This window comes from Muntiacus reevesi, chromosome 20 (genome assembly GCF_963930625.1).
Source record: "Muntiacus reevesi chromosome 20, mMunRee1.1, whole genome shotgun sequence".
Classification (NCBI taxonomy): domain Eukaryota; kingdom Metazoa; phylum Chordata; class Mammalia; order Artiodactyla; family Cervidae; genus Muntiacus; species Muntiacus reevesi.
Window position 1 is genome coordinate 45,811,362 of NC_089268.1, and position 23,016 is coordinate 45,834,377.

Consider the following 23,016-nt stretch of genomic DNA (forward strand, 5'->3'; position numbering starts at 1 on the left):
ACCAAAGGGGAAAGGAGAGAGGTAAATTAGGATTAATAGGTACACACTACTGTATATAAAATAGATAAACAGCAAGGATGTACCGTGTAGCACAAGGAACTATATTCCTTGGTATTGCCCTGTAATAACCTATAATGGAAATTAACCTGAAAAATAAACAATTCAAGATCATTCGATTAAAGAATGACTGGCATTTTGTACAGTATTTAAAATGATTGGATAAGGGAATTCCCTAGTGGTTCAATGGTTAAGACTCTGCCTTGCAATGCAGGGGACGTGGGTTTGATTCCTGGTGGGGGAACTAAGATCCCACATGCTCAGAGCAACTAAGCCCCAGTACCACAGCTACCACGGCTACAGGGCCTGTGGACAGCACCAAGAGAGTCTATGTGCCATAAAGATCTGCTTGATGCAACCAAGATCTCTCGGGCCACAACGAAGACCCGATGCAGCCAGATAAATAAGTAAATGTTTAAAAATAAACAAAATTGTCAAATCAGTTAGTGAAAAGGCTTGAAAACTGTGCAGGCCAACCTAGCAGTTGGGGGTTGAAAACAAGCAGAGTACTAGCATTTAGTGAAATGTAAATACATTCACATATTCTTGTACATGTATTTTGCATAGTCTATTTAAAAAGGCATTTCTAAAATATGCTTATTCAAATTAATTTGTTTTTCCTTTTTTAGTTTAACCATTTTGCACACAAAAGGGCAGGTTCTAAATTACCCAGCAAACTCACAATTCTGCCAAAACTTGTCTATCACAGGCTTCTATAGCAGAAGCCACTGCTTTTTCTGTGAAGGGCCAGGTAGTAAGCATTTTAGGCTTGTGAGCTGTTTGGCTTCTGAGGCAACCAGTCAACCCTAGACTGTGCTCTGAAAGTAGCCACAACAATATGTGTTGTGTCCTGCCAAAACTTTATCCATGGACACTGATATCTCCATTTCATACTATTTTCAAGTCATAAAATAGGTTTTTAAAATTTATTTTACTACCCTTTAAAAATGTAAAATCATTCTTAGCTTGTGGTCAGTAAAAGAATAGGTCAGATTTAGCCCACAGGTTGTATGTTTTTGGCTGATTTCTTTTCTAGATCATAATCAAGTTCCTCCAGGCCTGTATTTTATAACATCAGAGTATTCATAATTACTTTCCAGATGAAGAAATGTGAAATGAGGAGAAAGGGTAATGTTGGTCTTCCTTGTACTTGCCTGAATGCCCAACACAGCCCATCAGGGTTAAAGTACACGGGATTCCGTGCCTGTTTCCTTTCTCCTATAAAACGGAGATACTAGGAGACTGACCTCACAGCGTTCCAAAGAGATCTTAATAGGTTAGTACACAAAAAGAGCTTAGAGTGATACCTTGCACAGAAGGTGTACTCAACAAATCTTATAGCATCTCTCTCTGTTGCCAAACACGGTTCACACAGAGCCTGAAGCACCCGTCGACCTTCTGGGTACCTCTCGTGAGGCAGAGCTGCAGGGCTTGACGAGCCATTCTTCATCTTTGCTTAGTCGCTCAGTCATGTCCAACTCTTTACGACTCCATGAACTATAGCCCGCCAGGCTCCTCAGCCCATGGGGATTCTCCAGGCAAGAATGCTGGAGTGGGTTGCCATTTCCTCTTCCAGGGTTTCTTCCCCACCCAGGCATTGAACCCGTGTCTCCAGCATTGGCAGGCGGATCCTTTACCACTAGCATCACCTGGGTAGCCCTAAAAGACCCCAAAGGACAGGTGGGCGCCATCAAAGCCGTGGTTATCACAGGCAGAGCCAGTCTCTGCAGCCCTCTCCTGCATCCCACAGTGAGGGAACTGCTCTTTATTCCCAACTGTAGCCTCTCTCTCTCTTTTTTAATTTATTTGGCTGCACTGGGTGTTAGTTATGGCATGAAGAATCTAGTTCCCCAACCAGGGATTGAACCCAGGCCCCTTGCGTTGGAAGCTCACAATCTTAGCCCCTGGACCACCAGGGAAGTCCCCCAGTTGCAGCCTCTCAAAGTATAGTTGCAGCCTATACTTAGAGACCCAGTGGGCTGGTGCACCCTGTAAAAGGTTGTGATAGAGCATGCTGGTGAAGACCAAGGCTTTAGAGCAGGGTTTAAATCTGGTTCAGCTGTCTACTATATGGCCCTCAGAAAGTTTCCTGGGATCATTGTATCTTAGCTGCTGAATATTCAAAAAGGAGTCATAGGAAGTCTATGAAAGTCAATCTGGCTTGGAAGGCTCCTGTATTTTTCTATACTATTCCACATAACATCACTCCAGCTTACCCTTTTACTTCTAAGATCACATTACTTTTTTTCTACTTCCTTGGCAGCCTCTTTGGGGCAGCCAATTTCTTCCCCTCTTATGGTTAGTTGCCTAGATTTAATTCCAGTTTTCCAAGCCAAAACAAAAACAAAAGCAAAAACCAAACTCACACATATTTGATCTTTGGCTTGATTCCGCTAAATCTCAAGGGACAGAATCAGTGACTATTTGTCTTTCTATGCAACTTTTCTCTGTTTCCAAGTGTCTGCCCTGAGGAAAAAAGAAGATGGCAAATTCATGAGAAGACTTTGCCTCTGTTCAAATCTGGACATACTTCTGGTACCCTTCTCATCCACCAAACTCCTCCACCCCCATATTTTTGAATGTTGAAGTTGCACAGAGATATTTCTACTAAGTTGCACAGAGATTATACTAAGAGATAATATCTTATCATTCAGCTGCTACCAACAATCTATATCTTGAAGACACTCTTTCTCTTCTAAACGTATTCGAATAAATGAAAGCAAAACTGTCTTAAAATAGAGGTAGCCAGTGGCTTCCTCCAACTTCTAGTTTTAATAGCCCTATTAAATTCTTGCTTAGCTTTCTGTTTCAAACTAGTTTTAAACTAGCCTCTTTTCCACAGAACCTGTCGCTTTCTTTGAGTTTAGACTGCTTGTCGGGGCAGAGTGGCTTGGCTGAATCTCCACAAGCAGATGTCTCTTCTGCTTTCCTAGAAATGAAAGTTGGATAAAATTTGCCTCCAGGATATGTCCTGTGTCTGTATTTGATGGAAGAAAATCCTCACCCTTGGTTTTCCCACTGGTTAAAGTGTTTTCCTTTTTTTAATATCATTTTATCTATTTATTTTTGGCTGTGCTGGGTCTTCATCGCTGCTCGGGCTTTCTCTAGTTGCAGCGCGGGGTCTGATCTCTAGTTGCGGCTTCTCACGGCGGTGGCTTCTCTGGCTGCAGAGCACCAGCTCTAAGATGTGCGGGCTTCAGTCGTTGGGGCTCCGGGCTCTAGAGCGCAGGCCCAGTAGCTGGGGTACACGAGGCTTAGTTGATCCACAGCATGTGGGATCTTCCCTGATCAGGGATCAAACCCGTGTCTCCTGCATTGGCAGGTGGAGTCCACTACTGAGACACCAAGGAAGCCCTGAAACAGTTTTCCAGTCAAAATTTTCTGTTTACCAATCATTCCTTTTAAAGGATATCCTTGAACTCAATTTTTTCTCCTCAAAAACAAAGGGAAAGTTGTTATAAGGAGGGTAGGCTCAGCCCTGGTCTCCTTTGGTTAGTGCGCTCAGGGCTGATGGTGTAGTTTGGATTACTACCCTCCAGTGTGTCTGAAATGTGTTGTAACCTATGTAACGGAGTAGCCTTGGTTCTCTCTCTTCCCCCCGCCCCCCACCCAGTAATTGATCAGTGGAATATAAGTATCTAGGGCACTAATTCTCAGCCCCAGGATGCCTCGGGCATCAGAAAGACGAGAGGCAATGTGTCAGGGCAGTACTCAGGGTAACTGACTGTCCAGTTTGCCCAGGTCTGAGGAATTTCCAAGGACAAGGGATTTTTTTTTTTTTTTTTTTTTTAGTGCTAAAAGTGAGAAAGTCCTGGGCAAACCAAAATGTTTTTGTTATCCTAGATATCATTGGTCCTCAGCCCTCACTGCTGAAAGATATACCAACCAGGAGATATTCAACAACTGATCAGTATGGAGGGAGATCCAACCAGTCCATCCTAAAGGAAATCAGTCCTGAATAGGCATTGGAAGGGCTGATGCTGAAGCTGAAGCTCCAATACTTTGGCCACCTGATGCAAAGAACTGACTCACTGGAAAAGACCCTGATGCTGAGAAAGACTGAAGGCAGAAGGAGAAGGGGATGACAGAGGATGAGATGGTTGGATGGCATCACTGACTCGATGAACATGAGTTTGAGTAAGTTCCGGGAGGTGGTGATGGACAGGGAAGCCTGGTGTGCTGCAGTCCATGGGGTCGCAGAGTTGGACGTGACTGAGCAACTGAAAACTGAACTGATGGAGGGAGAGGAAATGTTGAAATCACTGGTCTGGGTAAGAGGCCCACGCAGACCATCAAAAGTTAGCAAACAATAGTGCAGAAAACCTCTGTGACCTCCCACACACATCCTCAGGCCACTGTGGCTTGAGCACAGAGTGATGCATAATAAGAGTGAGCCTGAAAGAACACACTTAGGAACTGAGGACTTCCCTGGAGGGACAGTGGCTAAGAATCGGCCTGCCAATGCAGGGTGCCAGAAGATTCCACATGCCTAAGAGCAGCTAAGCCCATTTGCCACAACTATTTGAACCTGTCCCCAGGTGGCGCTAGTGGTAAAGAATCTGCCTGCCAATGCAACAGACAAGGAGACTCGGGTTCGATTCCTGGGTTGGGAAGATCCCCTGGAGGAGGAAATGGTGGCCTGCTCCAGTATTCCTGCTTGGGAAATCCCATGGACAGAGGAGTCTGGCAGGCTACAGTCCATAGGGTCACAAAGACTCGGACACAACTGAAGTGACATTTGGAAAAAACCTTCTACCCATGGCTTTGTCTAAAGCATGTCAAGAAAGAATGTCACATACTGTTCAGGTCAGAGGATGAAAGACAGGCATTGAGAAACCACATTAAGAACTGGTTCGTTAGGCCAAGAAAATTTAATTTTCTTTTTCTCTATGAGGAGCTGTCAGTGTTAATATGGGCTGCAGCATGTAATTTTTGAATTGGGGTCATCACAATGCATTGTATTTATGTGATCTACATGAAAAGAATCTGTAATGGAAGTAATCCCTACCTCCAAAAAATGCAAGGCCTTGGGTCTGCATTAAACGGTATGATCCATGTTTCTCTCAAAAAAAAAAAAAAAAGGCTCAGAATGTTTGCTTTCGTTGCCCTAAGTTCAGTCAGCATTCTTTCATATCATTCTTGACCTAAACAGATTAAAGTCAATCAATAATGATGCAGTGATGAAAATAAATGTAATGCATATGAAAGCAAAGGAGAAATGGTTGGTTAGAAAAATAATATAACTGCTGGTGTGTAGGTTTGGATTTTGTTTTTAACCACTCCATGCCACACATGAAATTCTCTATAACTGCTGCTTTGGATATTGCTTTCTAAGACTGCAGATTTGTTCACCGCAAGATCCAGGGGGAAAAAAATCACTAAAAATCTTAGAAGGGTCATTTTCTTCATTAGATGATGGGTTACTGCCATCACTGTTGCCCAAAGCAACAGCCCTGTACAAACCCAGATCTGGTCTTTAAAGTAGGGTCTTCTGCTATTAGGCTGCTCTTTGCATTTCTTTGGAGCAGAGGTAGGTGCCCACTGCTTAAGTTCACAGATAGTGGGCCGTGGATTGGAGCCCAGTCTGGCTTGAACCGGTGCTGACCCCCGGATGAACTTGGCATTGAGCAGCCTTCCCAAGATGAACCAGATGCTTTGGAGAAACAGAGAGAGGGAGAACAGTCCTGTTGCTGTTGACCAGGGTAGGAAGGACTTCAGGAAAATTCCCAGGAAACCTGAATATGCTAGAAGATGCAGTCTGAAGCTGACCCATTAAGACTTGGCAAAGAGATCTAGACATGTGTGTGTGTGTCTGTGTGTGTGGTGACAGAGAGGGTGGTTGATTTGAAGCTGAGTTGGCAGCAGTGCTGATGGGCATATAAAACGTTATTTCCATTTGATTCAGTTCAGTAAATATTTATTCTTATTCCACTGGATGCTCCCTATGTTGAGCTGCCAAAAATATAAAAGACCCTAAAGAGATAATAGTTGTCAGGGCAATATGATATCCACGTTCACAATTATAGCGCAAAGAAGATCACAGAATGACATAAAGGAGTTACAACAAAGCTTGACAAAATTGAGATTAAAAATCAGAGACCACTTCCCACATGACAAGGCCTTGAGTGTAGACATATTCAGGTCATGATTTAAACGTCCTACGTTGAGACGATTGGATTGAACAATTCAGTAAGCTGTTGTTGAAAGTCACTGAGGCTTTTGGCATTGAGAAGTTATTCTTCGAAGAAAAATATGTCAAGAGTGTTAGAATGATTTGAAGAGGGAGACTTGTGGGCCAGGGGCACCACATGGACAGGTCGGCACCACGGGCCGGAGTTAGAGCAGTAACGATGGACCACAATGGAGATGCTCACTGGACACACGCAGAATGTGTGGAAAGTGCTGATCAGGTCTGAGGCGCTGCGAGAGGAGATGTCAGCTGACTTGGAGGATGGCGGTGCTTGGGGTTCTGGAGAAGGGGGTGATGGGAAGCAGGCCAATAAAAGGGGGAGGTGTGAGCAGGGCCAGTGGGAGCCTCGGGAATAGATACCCAAAGGCCTGGGAGGAATGCAGAGAGGGCCTGGGGAACACAATGGAGACTTATGATTCATCAGGACAGAATGGGGTTGAGCTTGGAGGCCAGTAAGATCACCAAGGGAGACGGAATAGCAAGAGCCAAAAAGCAAACCTGGTGAAGACTCGAGGGGGATGTTTCCTGAGACCTAGACTCTCCCCAGTTCTACATTTCACCGAGACCCGTGGATCTAAATCAACTCTATCCAAGTCGCAGTTCAGCAGCCAGCAACCAAGAATACGAAAAGAGCAGAATCCACTTAAATACATTTCCAGAGGGATTATAAAAGCAATGCCTTTTAACACACATGGCAACTTTTTCCTAAGGTGGAAGCCATCGCTCAAAGTTCTGGGTGACAAAGTATTGTCCAAAGACTGCTGGCTTCAGACAATCATTCCTTCATGGCACTTTTATCTCTGTCTGCCTTTTCGGAGTAAGAAGAACTTTTCAAAAAGAGCAATTCTATACAATGCATTGAGGATCGGAGGCAGAACCCTAAATTAGAAGTTAGATGATCTAAATTTGGGCCCTGACCTTTCCAATTCCTAGCCAATAAATAACAAACATTTAGAGAAGGTACTCATACCGCAGATAGGCTGGGTTTCAAAGTCAACAGGTAAGGGGAAGACAGCGTGCAGTCAGAATTCCTCTGGAGGAAGGCCCTGGGAAGGAGCCCCGTTAAGACGAAACAGTCTGTCCATAATTCCAACACGGCACATTCTCCCTTGAATCTGGGTCCAGAGAGTGACCTGTTATGAGTACCGGATGGAGAGCTTGGCTTTAGCTGAGGAGCCGTCATGAGATCACACTGTCTCTTTAAGGTTGGTGAGCCCTGAAAACCAAGACCTCCTCATGGGAATAAGCAGAATGCACCTGTGGACCCCAGACTCATTGTGTGGAATGGTGGGCAGGGGAGGGATGACCATTTAAACTTACATACACTGTGTGTGTGCACGTACATGTGTGTGAGACAGAGAGAGAGAGAGAATCTAGTTGAGTTTGCACAAGTTAAATGACTCCGAGGAGCCAGGACTCCATTGCTCATTCGCCAGACGTTGTGCAGGGAATAAGGAAAAAGAAACTAGCAGGTGCCGGTGCTACCCTTGCAGGTCAGTCTCCCAGGGCCTCTCGGAACACGGACACAGCACCGCAAGACTGACAGGAGTACGTGGGATACGGCGGGGATGGAGTCCATCGGAGTGAGCATCAGGAAAGGCTCTTTAGAGAATGTGACTCTGAGCTGAATCTTTGAAGAAAAGCACATGCCAGTCAGAGGAGGGAGAGGGAGGCAGAGCCTTCTAGAGCCTCCGGGCGGGGGGACCAGCAAGACTCGAGGCAGGGAGGCTGAGCCCTTTGAAGGTCAAGGGGGCCACATGGCAATGAGCCCCCTTCCAGCAGAGGGGCCAGGATGTCATGCTTAGGTAACGGGGATCCACGGCTAGCGTCTAAGGAGAGAGACGTGGTCACAGGACCACAGTGCTCTTATCAAGGTCATTCCATCGCTGGATGATGGATTAAAGCAGGCTGAGAACGACATCAGGGGAAGTTGTTAGGAAAGGAAGTTCGAGTATCGTCGGAGAGAGATGAGCAGAGAGGGGGTGATGGCACAGGACTCGGAAAGGAGGCCGACAGCCAGACCCCACTCACGGACCATTCACCGGGTCCCTGGCAGGAGCCAAGCCCCTGCCTCTGCTGCTAATAACCCTATGAATGGGTGCTGCCGGGTCAAGTTCCCCCTGTGACCCCCACACTAGGGCCTCGCCCACGTCACGCCGGGTCCAGCTCTCACCCTCGATCCCTTGGGCCCCCACGCTGGCTGCTTTTCTGGCTCCTGGACACATGGAACGCTTGCTCACCGCGGGGTCTTGGCAACCCCTCACCCCCCTGCCGGGAACCCCCTACTCCTTCCCACGGCTCTCCTCACTTTGCAGCTTTCACCGAGAGGTTGGTCCCTTCCTGGGTTTCCTTCATCGCACTTAGAGTCTAATTATCTTATCAGTCTGCTTTTTATTGTCTGTCTCCTAGGATATTGCATGAAAGGAGGGGCCTGATTTGTTACTCACTATTATATACTTGAAAGTGAAGGCGATAGTCGTTCAGTCGTGTCCGACTCTTTTGTGACCCCATGACCTGTAGCCCGCCAGGTTCCTCTGTCCATGGGATTCTCCAGGCAAGAACACTGGAGTGGGTAGTCATTCCCTTCTTCTGGGGATCTTCCTGACCCAGGGATAGAACCCAGGTTTTCTGCATTGCAGAAAAATTCTTTACCATCTGAGCCACCAGGGAAGCCCAGAATACGCTTATTCACTATTCTATCTCAGACTCAGCACAGTGTCCAAGTGCTCAGTAGGGTGGGGGGGAGGGATAATTATGAGTTTGGAATGAACACAGACACACTGCCCTCCAGTCTTCGCTCAATCTTGTCCACCAGGCTCCTCGGTCCATGGAATTCTCCAGGCAAGAATACTGGAGCGGGTTGCTGCCATTCCCTTCTCCAGGGATCTTCCCAACCCAGGGATTGAACCTGGGCCTCCTGCGTTGCAGGCAAATTCCTTACCATCTGAACCACCCAGGAAGCCCAGAGGCACACTACTGTATATGAGATAGATAACTGGGGCTCCGCTGGTGGTCCAGTGGCTAAGACTGTGTGCGCCCGTGAAGGGTCCCTGGGTTTGATCTCTGGTCAGGAAACTAGATTCTGCGTGCCACAACTAAAGATCCCGCGTGTCACCACCAAGGCCTGGGGCAGCCAAATAAACATCTACAAAGACAGATAATCAACAAGGATCTGCTGTGTAGCACAGGAAACTATACTCGATATTTTGTAATAACTTGTAAGGGAAAATAACCTGAAAATGGGATATGTATGTATGCATAAGTGAATCACTTTGCTATATACCTGAAACTAATACAACATTGTAAACCAACTATATTTCAATAAAATAAATTTATTGAATGAATATGTATATTACAGGTGAAGAATATGATAATAACAGTAACAACAATAAAAAAAAATGAAACCTCAAAATATGTGCTGGCCAAACTCATTGAAGCCTCACAGACCTGAGGTAAACATCATTATTTCCTCCATTTACAGATGGGGGAACTGAGGCGCCCACATTTAGGTAACTTGTCCAGTTACATGCCTTGTGAATGGCAGAGCAGTTGCTCGGCTCCTGGGTCCAGCTTTCAATGTCTGTGCTACACGGCTACTCTGATGACTGCCCTGAGCTGCTGCTGGGACTGTCAGGAATAAAAACCTTTCTTTTCTCCCGAGAGGGCCAGCTGTGAGAAGCAAACACTTGGGGCTACTTCTGAGTCTCTCTGACACCATGTGGGGAGGGAGAAACTGAAAACCGTCTGCTCAGAGATACAGTGACCATCTCGGACCAAACTGGGACTTCCCTGGCTTTAGCATGGAAGGCCCATGCCCAAGATGCTCCCTCGGGCATGTGCACACAGGGACAAGGGGTCACCTTAGAGAGAGAGGACTCTGGTGTATTAGAATCCCAAATACACTGTTCCGAGCCGTGGTCTAGCTTTACTTGGAGGCCCTCCTTGGACACCTCAGTTCTGTTGACAAGATCCGGTAAATCCTGGTGCGTTTGTTTAAGCAACTTCGAGTTGCATTTCTGTCACATGCACCTCAAAGAGTCATAACACACACCCAAAGAAAGTCCACGTATAAATAAAACTCAAAGTTAAAAAAGCAAAATAAATCAAAGTAAGAAACACGCTATTTTTAGTATTGAAAGATGAGGAAATGTGGTCATTTCTGAGGTTGAGGTAATCTATTTGATGAAGGGGCTCAAAAGAAACAAAAGTATACAAAATGGAAAGAGGAAAAGGCAAATGAAAACATTCTTATGGAAGAAAGGCCTCATGGCATGAGAAAGGTCAGAGGAATGATGAGCAAAAATCCAAAAGAACAAGGGGGGGGGGTGTAAAAAGGAGCTGAAGCCAAAGCATGGAGCAGTTTTGCCTTTTCTTTTTCTTTTTTTCTCAAACTATTCTAAGCCTATATTTTTGGCTGCGGCACGCAGGTTCCTTAGCTGTGGCGTGCAGGATCTTCGTTTCCCGCACCGTAAGGCAGGGTCTTAACCACTGGACCCCCAGGGAAGTCTAGCTTTAGGTTTTCGTTAGATCCACTGTAAAGTGGGACAAGAAGACAAGTGAGCTTCTTGTGGAAGGGACTGTGAAAAAACTCGACCAGCACTGGCTTCTGCAGACACTCAACAACCACACAAGACTTAAAACATCTCAATGGTCTCTGGCACTCTGCCCTGGGGCAGACCAGCCAAAGAAAATGCTATGGGAATAACCAGAAAAACTAGAGAAAACAGGCTTTTCTTCAGGTGACAGATAGCAGTGATAACAAAGACTGGAGAAGTTCAGAAACATCAGCATGAACCAGAATTCATACCAGGGGCATAGGATAGAGCCTCAGGCTCACTCTAAACCCCATGCTCTATAGCATGAGTCAGAGAAATTCGTGCTCCTGAAGGGTTTCCTTTGAGAATGTGGCCAGAAGGTAGAAATTGAGATAATCCATCTGTACACAGCCACACAGAATGGAATGAGAGCCGCTCTTCCTGGCCTCCCCCAAAGAAGGACTCTCTCTGGCCTGACCAGCACCATTTCTCATTCTAACAGAGTTGGAGAAAACCTAAGTGTTGGAAACCAAGAGAGAATTCATTGTCTCAATAGAAAGACAACATAGAAAAAAAAAAAAAGCAGTGAGGATACGCGACTCCGTCCTAACTCAATGAATATACTTTCACGGAGTCACTCATTTTAAACTGTTCTCCTTTAGTTTTCTGATATCATTCACAAACAGGATCCTAGTATGTTCATGGTCTCAGTCCTTTTGTGGGTGTTTCAGGGAGCATGATATGTCTGTGCAGGGTCTCTTTCTAACACAAATACTTTAGGATATTTAGCGGGATTTCCCTGGTGGTCCAGTGGCTAAGATGCCTCTGCACGTTCAATGCAGGGGGACCAGGTTCGATCTCTGGTCAGGGAACTAGATCCAACCTGCCACCACTAAGAGCTCGCAAGCCACAACTAAAGATCCCTCTAAGACCTGGCACAGCCAAGGAGGTAAATAAATAACTACGTAAAAAAAGATCTTTTAGGATGTGTGAGACAGAGAGAGAAGGAAACTTTGAGGGAGGCAAGGAAAAGCACTATCTGAACTTGGAGAAAGATGTTTATGTTGTGTTTATCAAAGGACTTTTCCCCTTAAAACATGACACAGAGAAGGAGAGAGCTGATATGGTCAAAGGGTGCCTGTTAATAAAGAACCAGGTTCACGCACCCGATCCTAAGTCACAGAGAACGCTCAAGTGGAAAACCGCCGGAGAGACTGGAGCACTGGCATCGCCTTTGAAGAAGGGGCGGTCCAGCACCGGGGCCAGAGCACTTGATGGCTTCTTTTCTTTGTCACCTGTGATTCGGGAAGTGGCCACCTTTGGGCAGGATATCCTCCTGCCAGCTCCCTGAACCAGGATGCCACCCGGAATGTAAGAGAAGAAGGTGACAAGCCCCTGGGAAGTGGCATATTCTGAAAGGCATCCCTTGAAGAATCAGATCACTGAGGGTCCTCAGCGCGAAGCCCTCGCCTCCAGTTTCCCACAGGGGTGATGCCATGCCCTTGCCGAGGCCAAGGGGCAACAAGACTGAGGGAGTCTAGACTCACCAGTATCTCGGCCTTTCTACAAGTTCTCAACAGCTGCGTGCTATGTGTTTATGTGGTTCTGAGTATTGTGCCCTCTGCAAAAAAAAAAAAAAAGAGGGCATACGTAGAAACAAAAAATACGGGTCTTGTCTATTGGGTCTTTTATTTTGTAGCTGGGGAGATAGGAGGTTCCAAGAGATGACTTATGTGGAAAATCCCCTGGACAGAAGAGCCTGGCAGGCTCCAGTCCACGGAGTCACAAGAGTTAGACACGGCTTAGTGACTAAACCACCACCACTACCATACACTCACCAAGAGAGGGCAGAAGGCAGGGAGCTACCCCACGAACCTACGGCAAAAATGGGCTTGTCTCCTGAGCCTATCCAGGTATATCATTCTCAGCCTCCTGCCTTTATTTCAGCAGGGCTGAAAGGAGAAGGGGACTAAGGGGGAAAAGGGGGACGGGAGGAGGGCGGTGAAAGGTCATTTTTTCCTTGATTTTCTTAAGTTGATTTGACATTGCTAAGACTAACCATCTCTCTGCTAAGCAAACACAGACATTTAACATTAACCCAAACCCATGCTTTTCCTTTTTTTAAGAAATGACAATTCAGGCTTTTGTGAAGTGACAACTGCCTTCATCTCAGTATATCTCTGGAACCACGTGGCTAGTATCAAACCATTATAAATCTCAAGAGGATAGTGAAAACACAAAGGGAATAAACATTTAAACATGAAAACCAGCCTCTAAGTACCTAATGTTCCCCACCCAAGATGGAAACAACACGTAAAAGGTGAAAAGGCGGAGGCCCTAGGCAGAGGGAGGTCAGGACAGAGAGTGTGCATTGATGGGAGCAAGCCCTCTTCCCCAGCCAGTCACCCTGGGACTCAGAGACCAAACACGGCATTTTCCAGAGAATGCTGGCATGTTTATCGCCCAGCAGGCCCTGCCCTGCAGTCTAAGAGCACCTACCAGTGTTTCCAACTTGGCAGCCCCCCAAAAACCAGAACAATGATTGTTTTTCTCTAGCTATAATAATGCTGTCGAGTTCATCAGAGATCCATTTTGTATTTTTCAGTGAGTCCAAAGCATGCTGTTTCCTTCAGAAGAAATCCAATCATGTTTTATATAGTTTTAAAAATCATTGATCTGGTCCATTAGCACAGGTAGAACTGTTGAGATGAGAAAGGAAAGAGCGTCTCCTGGAATCTCATTATTTATCTGAAGTTAAAAATAAATATATTTTTAAAATGTGATGCCTATGATGTGGTACATGCATGAGTCCAAATATTTCTCTGCCCACTGGGTCTTAGGGAGACAGCTGTGGTGCCACAGTAAAGCCTCATGCTTTGCCTCATTCATTCATTCATTTTTTTATTGAGCATTTTACTATGTGTTCTTTGCACGGAGGATACAGCAGGTAAAATAGAAAATGACCCACCTCACAGAGCTAATGCAGAGAAGGCCAAAAACAAATCCATGCAAATAAGTAGATTTAATAATTCCAAAAGATGATGAAAATCTCTGAAGGAAAAGAATGGGACGGTCAGTTCAGCTTCTCAGAGTTGATATCTGGCTGATGAGGGGGAAACTAGGAATGGGCAGGGGAGTGGCCAAGCCAATGACCCTGGGGTTACAGCAAGTCTGACAAATCTGGGGGAAAGAAAGAACACCAGAGGGGATGGGGCGCAATTCATCCTGACTGCGGCAAAGATTTAATAAGATGATAAATGCAAGAGAACATGACAAACTGCAGATCAATACCACTAAGAGGTATTGGTTTGGCTTGGTTAGACTACTGAATTGTCACCTAAAGAACATGATTCTTTCAGGGTTTAGAAAGAATTCAGGTGAAAACGACATACTTCAGCTTTTATCTCCTAATTGAAAAGGAGCAGGCGCTCGAAAAGCCCTTTCAAGCACAGAATGTTGCCTTCACATGAAATAGGGAATCCTACATACCTGGAATCCTATTGAGCGTCACCCAGTAATGTTCATCCGGACTGAAGGTGTCTTTGGACCACTGGAGCAAGTCAAGGGCCCGTGGGTCGTGGAGGACAAAGTTGGTGAACTCTCTGGACAGGGCCACATAGGCAGAGCCAAAGTAGATGGTGAGATTGTGGGGAGGAGGCGGCTTCAAGGCTGTGGTCCTTACCACATAGGAAAGCTCTTTGCCTAGGTGCTCCCGGTGAACATACTTAGTCCGCCCAATTGCGTGAGCTGGGGGCAGCACCCCGGGGGTGATGTTTTTCCCTTTAAATCCCTTCAGATACCGAACAATTTCCCTGTTGGTTTTCAGGGGGAAATCTTGCCCACAGGTGTTGAGGGCGTATTTCCATGGAACCTCCGAGGCTGCAAGATCTTTGATGCAGTTCAGGTCAGCCTGGAGCCTGGAAATCCCACCATAGACCACTGGCTCCATCTTGGAAGCCAGAAAAGCATTTGGGAAGCAGCTCAGTAACTGCTCCACTGAGTCTTTAAACTCAACTGTCGCCTTCTCATCCACATGTACACAGTAGACGTTCTGCGGCATGTAAACAGCCCTGAAGAGCCTTGCAAAGGTGTCGAAGTTGTGATGGATGACCATGATATATGCCAAAGGAAACTCGGCTTCTTCCTTGGATAAGGGCTCCGTGATGTAGTGGCTATGGGTCACGGACGCCTTGCAGGAAGACTTCTCATACATCATCAGTTTGTTTCTCCAGAGTAATGCTGTTTTGTCTTTGATGAGGGATGTGCAAACTTGAGTCAGCATCCAAGTGTCTGAGTTATTTAGCTTCTGGAAGCCTTGCTCTCCCCCAAAGTTGAACACGCAAAACACGATGAAAACGATGACACAAGAGACAGAAACGATGAAGAGGGAACGCATCGGCGAAGGCATGCCTCCAAGAGGAGTTCCGAGCTCAAAGACCGTCAAAATCGGCTAAGTCCTCTCCCACACTTACTTTTTCCCTCTGGGTTCTTAGCTTGGTGCATACTCCGGGCATTCCTGCCCTGAAGGGGAGGCTGGTGAATCTCCCGGGTTTCCTCGCGGGAGTCCAGCCGCTGCGCTCTCCCCAGGCTGATAGTAGCGACTGATCCCGCCCCGGCCTCTGCCTCCCAAGCCGCCTTTGTCTACACCCCGCGGCAGGTTGCCTTAAGCCCAGCCTCTTCCCCTCCCAGCGGCTCCCAGCTCGCCGCAGCTGCCGGTTTCACTACAACTCCGGTCATTCCTTTCCCCCCCGCCGCCTGCAGCTTTAGTTTCTCGAAACACTTATTTCTTCCATTTCGCAAGGGTCTTCTCTCTCCGACCCCCCACCCCCACCCCTTACTGTGGTCACTCGGGTAATGAGTACAGTAAGAGTAAAAAGTCGAAATGATGCGCTTCGCGTGCCATTTCCTGCTAGTCCCCCACAGGCTGCGACACTCACCCCCGCTTGTTTCCCGTGACCGCACACTCTCGGGTGTACCCGGCGGCCTCCATCCTCAAATACCCCGCGTCGGGGCGGGGTGGGTGCGAATGCAGCCGCAAGGTCCCAAAGAAAGCCTCATCCAACTGGCTGGACGGTACCGCGGGCGCCCCGCCCTTCTCCGTTCCCAATCGGGCGCTGAAAGGAGTTCCTGTCCTAGGGGATCTCAAAGTGTAGGGTCCCGTGTCCTGTGACTCAGGTCGGGGCGCAGTCCCGCTCCTCCCCCAGTGCTGCTCGTCCTAGGGCTGACACAGCGCAGGACCCCCTGGGGTCCTCCCGGGGACGCGGCCTCTCCCTGTCCCCCATTTCTTGTTTGTAGGAAATAAGTTTTCTTCGGGATTGCCGGGTGGCTCAGACGGTAAAGCGTCTGCTTACAATGCGGGAGACCCGGGTTCGATCCCTGGGTTGGGAAGATCCCCTGCAGAAGGAAATGGCAACCCACTCCAGTGTTCTTGCCTGGGAAATCCTATGGACCGAGGAGCCTGATAGGCTACAGTCCGTGGGGTCGCGAAGAGTCGGACAGGACTGACCGACTTCACTTTCACTTTCAGCCTCCTTGACCTTCCCTGCCCTCCAAAGGGCAGATTCAAACAGTTGCTAATGCAGGGGGAGGCAGGGGGAGGTGCAGACAAAACGGGAGAAGAGCCAAGAAACAGAAGTACAGCCTTGGGGCAGGGTCCTGGTTCCACCTCAGGGCATACAGGGAACAGTGTCCTTATTTTATCTGCAGAATCTAGGGCCCCTCCCAGGTAGAGGATGAGCAAAGAGCCCTCCTATCTCAGTTCAGTTCAGTCGCTCCTTGTGACCCCATGGACTGCAGCACGCCAGGCCTCCCTGTCCATCACCACCTCCCAGAGCTTCCTCAAACTCATTTCTATTGAGTCGGTGATGCCATTCAGCCATTCTCATCCTCTGTCATCCCCTTCTCCTCCCACCTTCAATCTTTCCCAGCATCAGGGTCTTTCCAATGAGTCAGTTCTTCCTTCGCATCAGATGGCCAAAGGATTGGAGCTTCAGCTTCAGCGTCAGTCCTTTCAATGAATATCCAGGACTGATCTCCTTTAGGATGGACCGGTTGGATCTCCTTACAGTCCTAGGGACTCTCAAGAGTCTTCTCCAACACCACAGTTCAAAAGCATCAATTCTTCGGCGCTCAGTTTTCCAGTCAGTAAGAACAGTCACACGCCCTGCCGCCCTCATCCCCAAATTTTTCTTAAAAACTATCCCCCAAGCCGTTGGGGAGTTCAGGGTTTTAGAGCATACGCCACCCATCCTGTTTGCCTTGTGCCTTTACAATGAAAAGTGAAAGTCGCTCAGTCGTGTCTGACACTTTGCAACCCCTCGGACTGTAGCGCACCAGGCTCCTCCATCTGTAGAATTTTCCAGGCAAGAATACTGGCGTGGGTGGTCATTTCCTTTTTCATGCAGATCAACATATGCTCTTTATGATGACTTCCCATGCAACTACTACCTGCCTTCCCGTTTCCCATCACTTTTGATCTGAAAGTAACTCTCTGAGCCTTCATTCTGTAGCAGTAATGCACTATGGCCACCCCACCCGATGAAGAAGAAAATGTTTTTTAATGCCCCTTCCCTGCTCCCTTTTGAAAAGTCTCTACTCTGCTATCAATAAAATTAATAGACCAATATGCTGATTTTTTTTGCTTTCAGCAGAGGCAGGAAAAGCAAGGTTAATCCCCACGACTCAAGGCACTCTGTACTCCAACTGAATGACTCATCACTTCCTGAGCCATGGCAGGTTTTCCTTCTACCTTTTATTGCTCACATTTTTCATTCTTCCAGCTCATACATTATTTTTCTCCCTCCCTTACTAAATTCTCCTCATCCTCTAAGATCTATCACAAATAAACTCTGCATGGAACCCACCTTTGGATTTTTATGCTAAGTGGAAAAAGTAGATGGAACCTTTAGCTGGACAGAACAGACTAATCTAATTCTTAGTGTCTCCATAGTTCAAGATAATGGAAAATTGAATCCCAGGCTGCTTCCCTCCTCCCTCCAAATAATACCTTTAAATATCAGGCCATAATCTATTCTGTTTCAAAACAACAGAGTAATTTCAATATCTAGTTTGGCAAAGCCTTTTTGGCTTAAATGAATATTAAAATATTTTAAATATTTGCAGTTTGACAAAGTGTTCAGACACATGACTTAATGAGGCCACAAGAGTCTGTTTACATTATTATTTCCAACTGGCCGGCAAGAAAGGGATTCAGATTTCTACAGGCTTAGAGGGTAGACGTTAATAATATTACTCTATTGAGAAATACAGACATTAGCCAATTAGGAACTTTCAGCATACTTCTTTGGTATTCAATCTGTTACTTAAAGCGGCATTGTCTGAGTTTTTAAAATATAACTGCCTTTCCTGTCTGCCCTTGGGTATTGAAAAATCCCTACAGAAGAAGTTTAAAAAAAAAAAAAACCACTTGTAACAGCGAAAGACCACTGTTCCCTTTCCTGCCTGTGAGGCCATAAGACCTGCTTTTCCAGCACAGACACCAGGCATTTGGGGGTTTTTTTGTTTCTTGGCTGCTGAGACTGAACAGCTCAGCCTTGCCTCCCTGCCTGTGACCGCAGGAAGGGCAGGAGAGACGCGTGCAGGCCTAGCAACCCCACCTTTGGCTCGCTCTGGCAGCAATTGTTCCCGAAATAGACAATTAATCAGGCTAGACATGTTTACCCTCCCCAGGGCCACCTTAAAAGCTTGTTCTTTCTTCCATTTAGAAGCTTTTATTGTTTTCTGCATCATTTGAGTTTTTCCGGGAACCTCCTACACTGATGATGGGAATGTAACTGGGTGCGCCTCTATAGAGAATAGTATTCAGGTTCCTTAAAGAGCTAAAGACAGAATTACCATATGATCTTGCAATTCCACTCTTGGGCAGATATCCAGAAAAGATAACACCTCTGATTTGAAAAGGTGCATGCATCCCAATGTCCACTGCAGCACTGTTTACAATAGAAGCAACGTAAATGTCCATTGACAGAGGAATGGATAAAGAAGATGTGGTGTATATATACATACAATAGAATATTTCTGAGCCATATGAAAGAATGAAATAATGCCACTTGCAGCAATATAGATGGGCCTAGAGATGATCATGGGTGTTTCCCAGGTGGCACAGAGGTAAAGAATCACCCTTGCAGGAGATACAAGAAATGGGGGTTTGATCCCTGGGCTGGGAAGACCCCCTAGAGTAGGAAATGGCAACCCGCTTCAGTATTCTTGCTTGGAAAATATCCATGGACAAAGATGCCTAGCAGTCCACAGTTCATGGGGTTGCAAAGAGTTGGACACGACTGAGCAACTGAGCGTGTGCACACACACACAGATGATCATACTAAATGAAGTATGTCAGACAGAGAAAGATGAAAATCATCTTATAGGTGAAATTAAAAAAAAATAATACAAATGAACTTATTTACAAAATAAAAATATACTCACAGACAAAGAAAACTTCTGGTTATCAAAGGAGAAAAGGGGGGTGGAGGGATAGATTAGGAGTTTGGGATTAACATATACACACGAAAATGTAGATAACCAACAAGGACCTACTGTACAACACAACAGCACAGGGGACTATGTTCAATATCTTGTAATAACCTATAATGCAAAAGAGTCTGAAAAAGAACAGATTAATACGTGTTTAGGGATAACTGAATCACTTTGCTATACACATGAAACATTGTAAGTTGACTATGTGTGTGTGTTAGTCACTGAGTTGTGTCCAACTCTTTCCAACTCCATGGACTGTAGCCCACCAGGCTCCTCTGTCCATGGATTCTCCAGGCAAGAATACTGGAGTGGGTTGTCATTTACTTCTCCGAAGGATTGTCCCGAACCAGAGATCGAACCCACATCTCCTGTGTCTCCTGCATTGCAGGCAGATTCTTAACCGTCTGAGCCACCAGGGAAACCTTCAGTCAACTGAAGGTCCAATAGTCCTATTTAAAAAAAAGAAGAATTTATCCAATTTTGAAGCTGGCTGGAGCATAGCTCCAAAATGAAGAGGGCATCCTTTTTTGTGAAATGATGGAAGACTCCCAGTCTCAGCAAAATAAAGAAATAATCAAAGTGGGGGAGGAGAACCTCAGCACCCCTAGGCTTTCTGTGCGAGGAGGCAAGGTAGCACTTGCCTGAGGCTGGGAGACCTACAGAAGGTGCGCTGAGGGAGCAGCGCCTGGAGTTGCTGCCTGCCAGGCTGAGTCATAAAAGGTCATAAAAGACCTTGCATGTTATTGTTTTGAAAAACCTGGATGTCACCTTTTTGTCCAAGGGGCAGCACCTAAGATGTTGGGTTGAGAAGCTCCCAGGCAACAAGTGCCAACTGGAGGGAGAACAAGAGCAAAATAAATCATGGTGGAAAGTATGAGTCAGCCCACAAATGCATAAGGCACTTGTCGGTAATAATAATAATAGTATTATAGTGTGGCTGTTGTTCAGCCCCTAATTCATGTTTGACTCTTTTTGACCCCCATGGACTACAGCATATCAGGCTTCCCTGTCCTTCATTATCTCCTGGAGTTTGCTCAAATTCTTGTCCAGTGAGTCCATTTGAACCAGTGAAGTTGCTCAGTCGTGTCTGACTCTTTGCGACCCCATGGACTGTAGCCTACCAGGCTCCTCCATCCATGGAATTTTCCAGGCAAGAGTACTGGAGTGGGTTGCCATTTCCTTCTCCAGAGGATCTTCCCAACCCAGGGATCGAACCCAGGTCTCCTGCGTTACAGGCAGACACTTTACCATCTGAGCCACCAGGGAAGCCCCTTGAGTTCATTTACACATAACTAAAGTAAAGCATCTTAAACTACAAAGCAAGGGTGATAGCAATGCCTCAGTTAACTACGTTTTCTAGAAGTAGAAGGATATGTAAGAGGCTCTTACAGTTGAGGCTTTAGTCCTGCAGATATTCACAGGACATCAGATACTGCAATTGTTTGAGATTTTCTTAAATAAAGAAATAAAGATAAGGGAGAGATTTAAAGTCCCAAGGTCAGTAAGGAATTAATAGACAGTGAATGAGTAGAGTCTACTTCTATTATTATTTTCCTGTGTTCTACCTTTTGATGAGAAATATGTACGTTACCTTACTTAGGTGATTTATTTACATTTATATGTGTTGAATGTGATGAATGAATGAACAGGTGAATGAATGAATGGAGCCCACATTCCCCATAGTTCTAAGTGCTCATGGGTAAATGTTCTTCTAACTAGAATTAGGAACAGAACAACGGGTATCTTTTTTCCTGACAAGCAAAAGCTCTGACCACGTTGACTGACCAGATAGATTAAATAACATAAAAACACAACTTTTAATCACTTTTTGGCAGGGGGAGGGGGGAAACCATGTGAGATGTACTTTCTCTTGTGTTTCAAGGAAAGGTTACCCATTAACCCTACAATTACTAACAGGGAATGGTGGAAAAATAAGGAAACCCGGGTACTGGTGAATTTTCTACCTTTAACTGATTATGTGATCTTAGGCTCCCACTGGTTTCTTTTTTAAAAATGATGTTCTTGGAACTTCCCTGATGACCTAGAGCCTAAAACTCCGTTCTCTCAATGCAGGGTCAACCCCTTATCAGGTGACTGGATTCCTCACGCTGAAACTAAGACCTGGCGTAGCCAAATAAATATTTTAAAAAATAATAATAACTTAAAAATAAATAAAAAGGATGTTCTCCATGATTCCGTCCAGATTTTTAAAACTAGATTTATTTATTTTTCATTTTTATTCTTTTAATTTTTGGCTGTGCTACATGGCATGTGGGATCTTAGTTTCTCAACCAGGACTCAAACACCAGTCCTTGCATTGCAAGTGTGGGGTCTTAACCACTAGACCACCAGGGAAGCCTCCCTTTCCAGCTTTTAAAATGAAGTACAATTTAGCATGATGTAAGGTGAATCACTAAGCAACAGTGATGGAATCCAGGAAGTCTGAGGTATGGCCCCTGACCTGTAGGAAAGTGTATCTTTACTAGGATTTAAGATACATACAGCTGGAAAGACAACCGACAGAACAGGAAAGACTATGGATCAGTTCCAGACAAGAAGATGTCCAATAAATGTGACAGGAACTGGGAAGAGAAACAAACAATTCCCTTGCAGCTGGGATGGTTTGCAAGAGCTTCCAATGGTGAGATTCAGACAGAGCAAGGAGAAGGCATTCCAGTTGGGGAAATTACAAGAGTTAGCAAGAACACCAAAACGAGAAAGCCTCATGTGCAGAAATTTCCCAGGGAGAGTGGTAAATGTAGAATTTCTTTGGCAGGGCAGCAGATAAAAACCTTTGAGTCAGTGAACTGCGACCTCAAAGAACCCGTCGTGTTTAAACAGTGAGTGCGGGAGAGCAGGAACTTTCACCTCCTGTTTCTCTCACAAGCCAGCAGCTCCACCAGGGCCTGGCACACGTGTGTTCAACGCTTGCCAAACGGGTCCAGAATCATCTGGGCATTTGAAAGCGCAATTTTCAGCTCTGGAAGAAGGCATGTTGAAGCTCACATTTGTCCACTGTTTTAATTTATATGTCAGAACAGCAGAGGCTAGAAGAGTCATTTCTGACGTTCTTTTTTTCTTCCCCTTCTTTCAGGCCGATTTCTGGCTATTCAGAGATGTCATTTTACTGTACAAATAGTGCTTTTTTCTCTCTTCCCCCGCAGTACATGCCTGTTCAAAGACCTACCTACAAATATACCACATCAGTACTGAATTCTAGTCATATTCCTCATGCATCTTTCCTTGGTTTAATTGCATGGACTAATGCAAACTTCATTATACTTTCATAATTGTTCTGGGACCTGTTTTGCCATTCACAATTAACAGTTATCCTGGAGTTGGGAAAGAAATGGAGGGGACAGAGGCTTGAGCAAAAACACTCTATTGATAATGGTAAATCAGCGCACGGGCACTGAAAGGATTGGGTCTGGTGACGTTTGTTGACGTGGCACGGAGGTGCAAAGTCATGTCAGCAGAAAAGGTTGGGTAAGTGAGGTGAGATGCTATCGTTTCTTGGCCTCACTGGTGGCTGTTCTTCAGCAGGTCATCTGTGTGTGCTTTGCATTGCTATTGAAGGAGGTCAAGTGACTCAGGGATTCATTCCTTAATTATAAAATATAAGGATTAATTTTCTTCCCTTGGAACTAACAGTATCTCATGAAAAAGCAGAGAACAGTGATGGTCCATTTCACTTTGGACAGTCAGTTAAACAATTCTGTTCTGAGTGGCCAGATGTTT

General features: G+C 45.7%; 1 protein-coding gene and 1 non-coding gene across 5 annotated transcripts in view; both read right to left on the reverse strand.

Moving 5' to 3' along the window:
- GCNT2 (glucosaminyl (N-acetyl) transferase 2 (I blood group)) overlaps window positions 1–23,016 on the reverse strand; it is an 88,207-nt gene that overhangs the window by 40,718 nt on the left and 24,473 nt on the right. For 2 of the 4 annotated variants that reach the window (XM_065912548.1, XM_065912546.1), the window contains exon 1: window positions 14,272–15,523. The exons of the other annotated variants lie outside the window; for them this stretch is intronic. In XM_065912548.1, coding sequence (XP_065768620.1) covers window positions 14,272–15,190 — 919 coding nt within the window. In that variant the 5' untranslated portion in view covers window positions 15,191–15,523. Of the gene's footprint in view, window positions 1–14,271; window positions 15,524–23,016 lie in introns of those variants that run through there. 4 annotated transcript variants of the gene reach the window in all.
- TRNAY-GUA (transfer RNA tyrosine (anticodon GUA)) lies at window positions 20,473–20,544 on the reverse strand. Its single transcript has one exon. It is a non-coding gene; the product is annotated as a tRNA-Tyr (tRNA).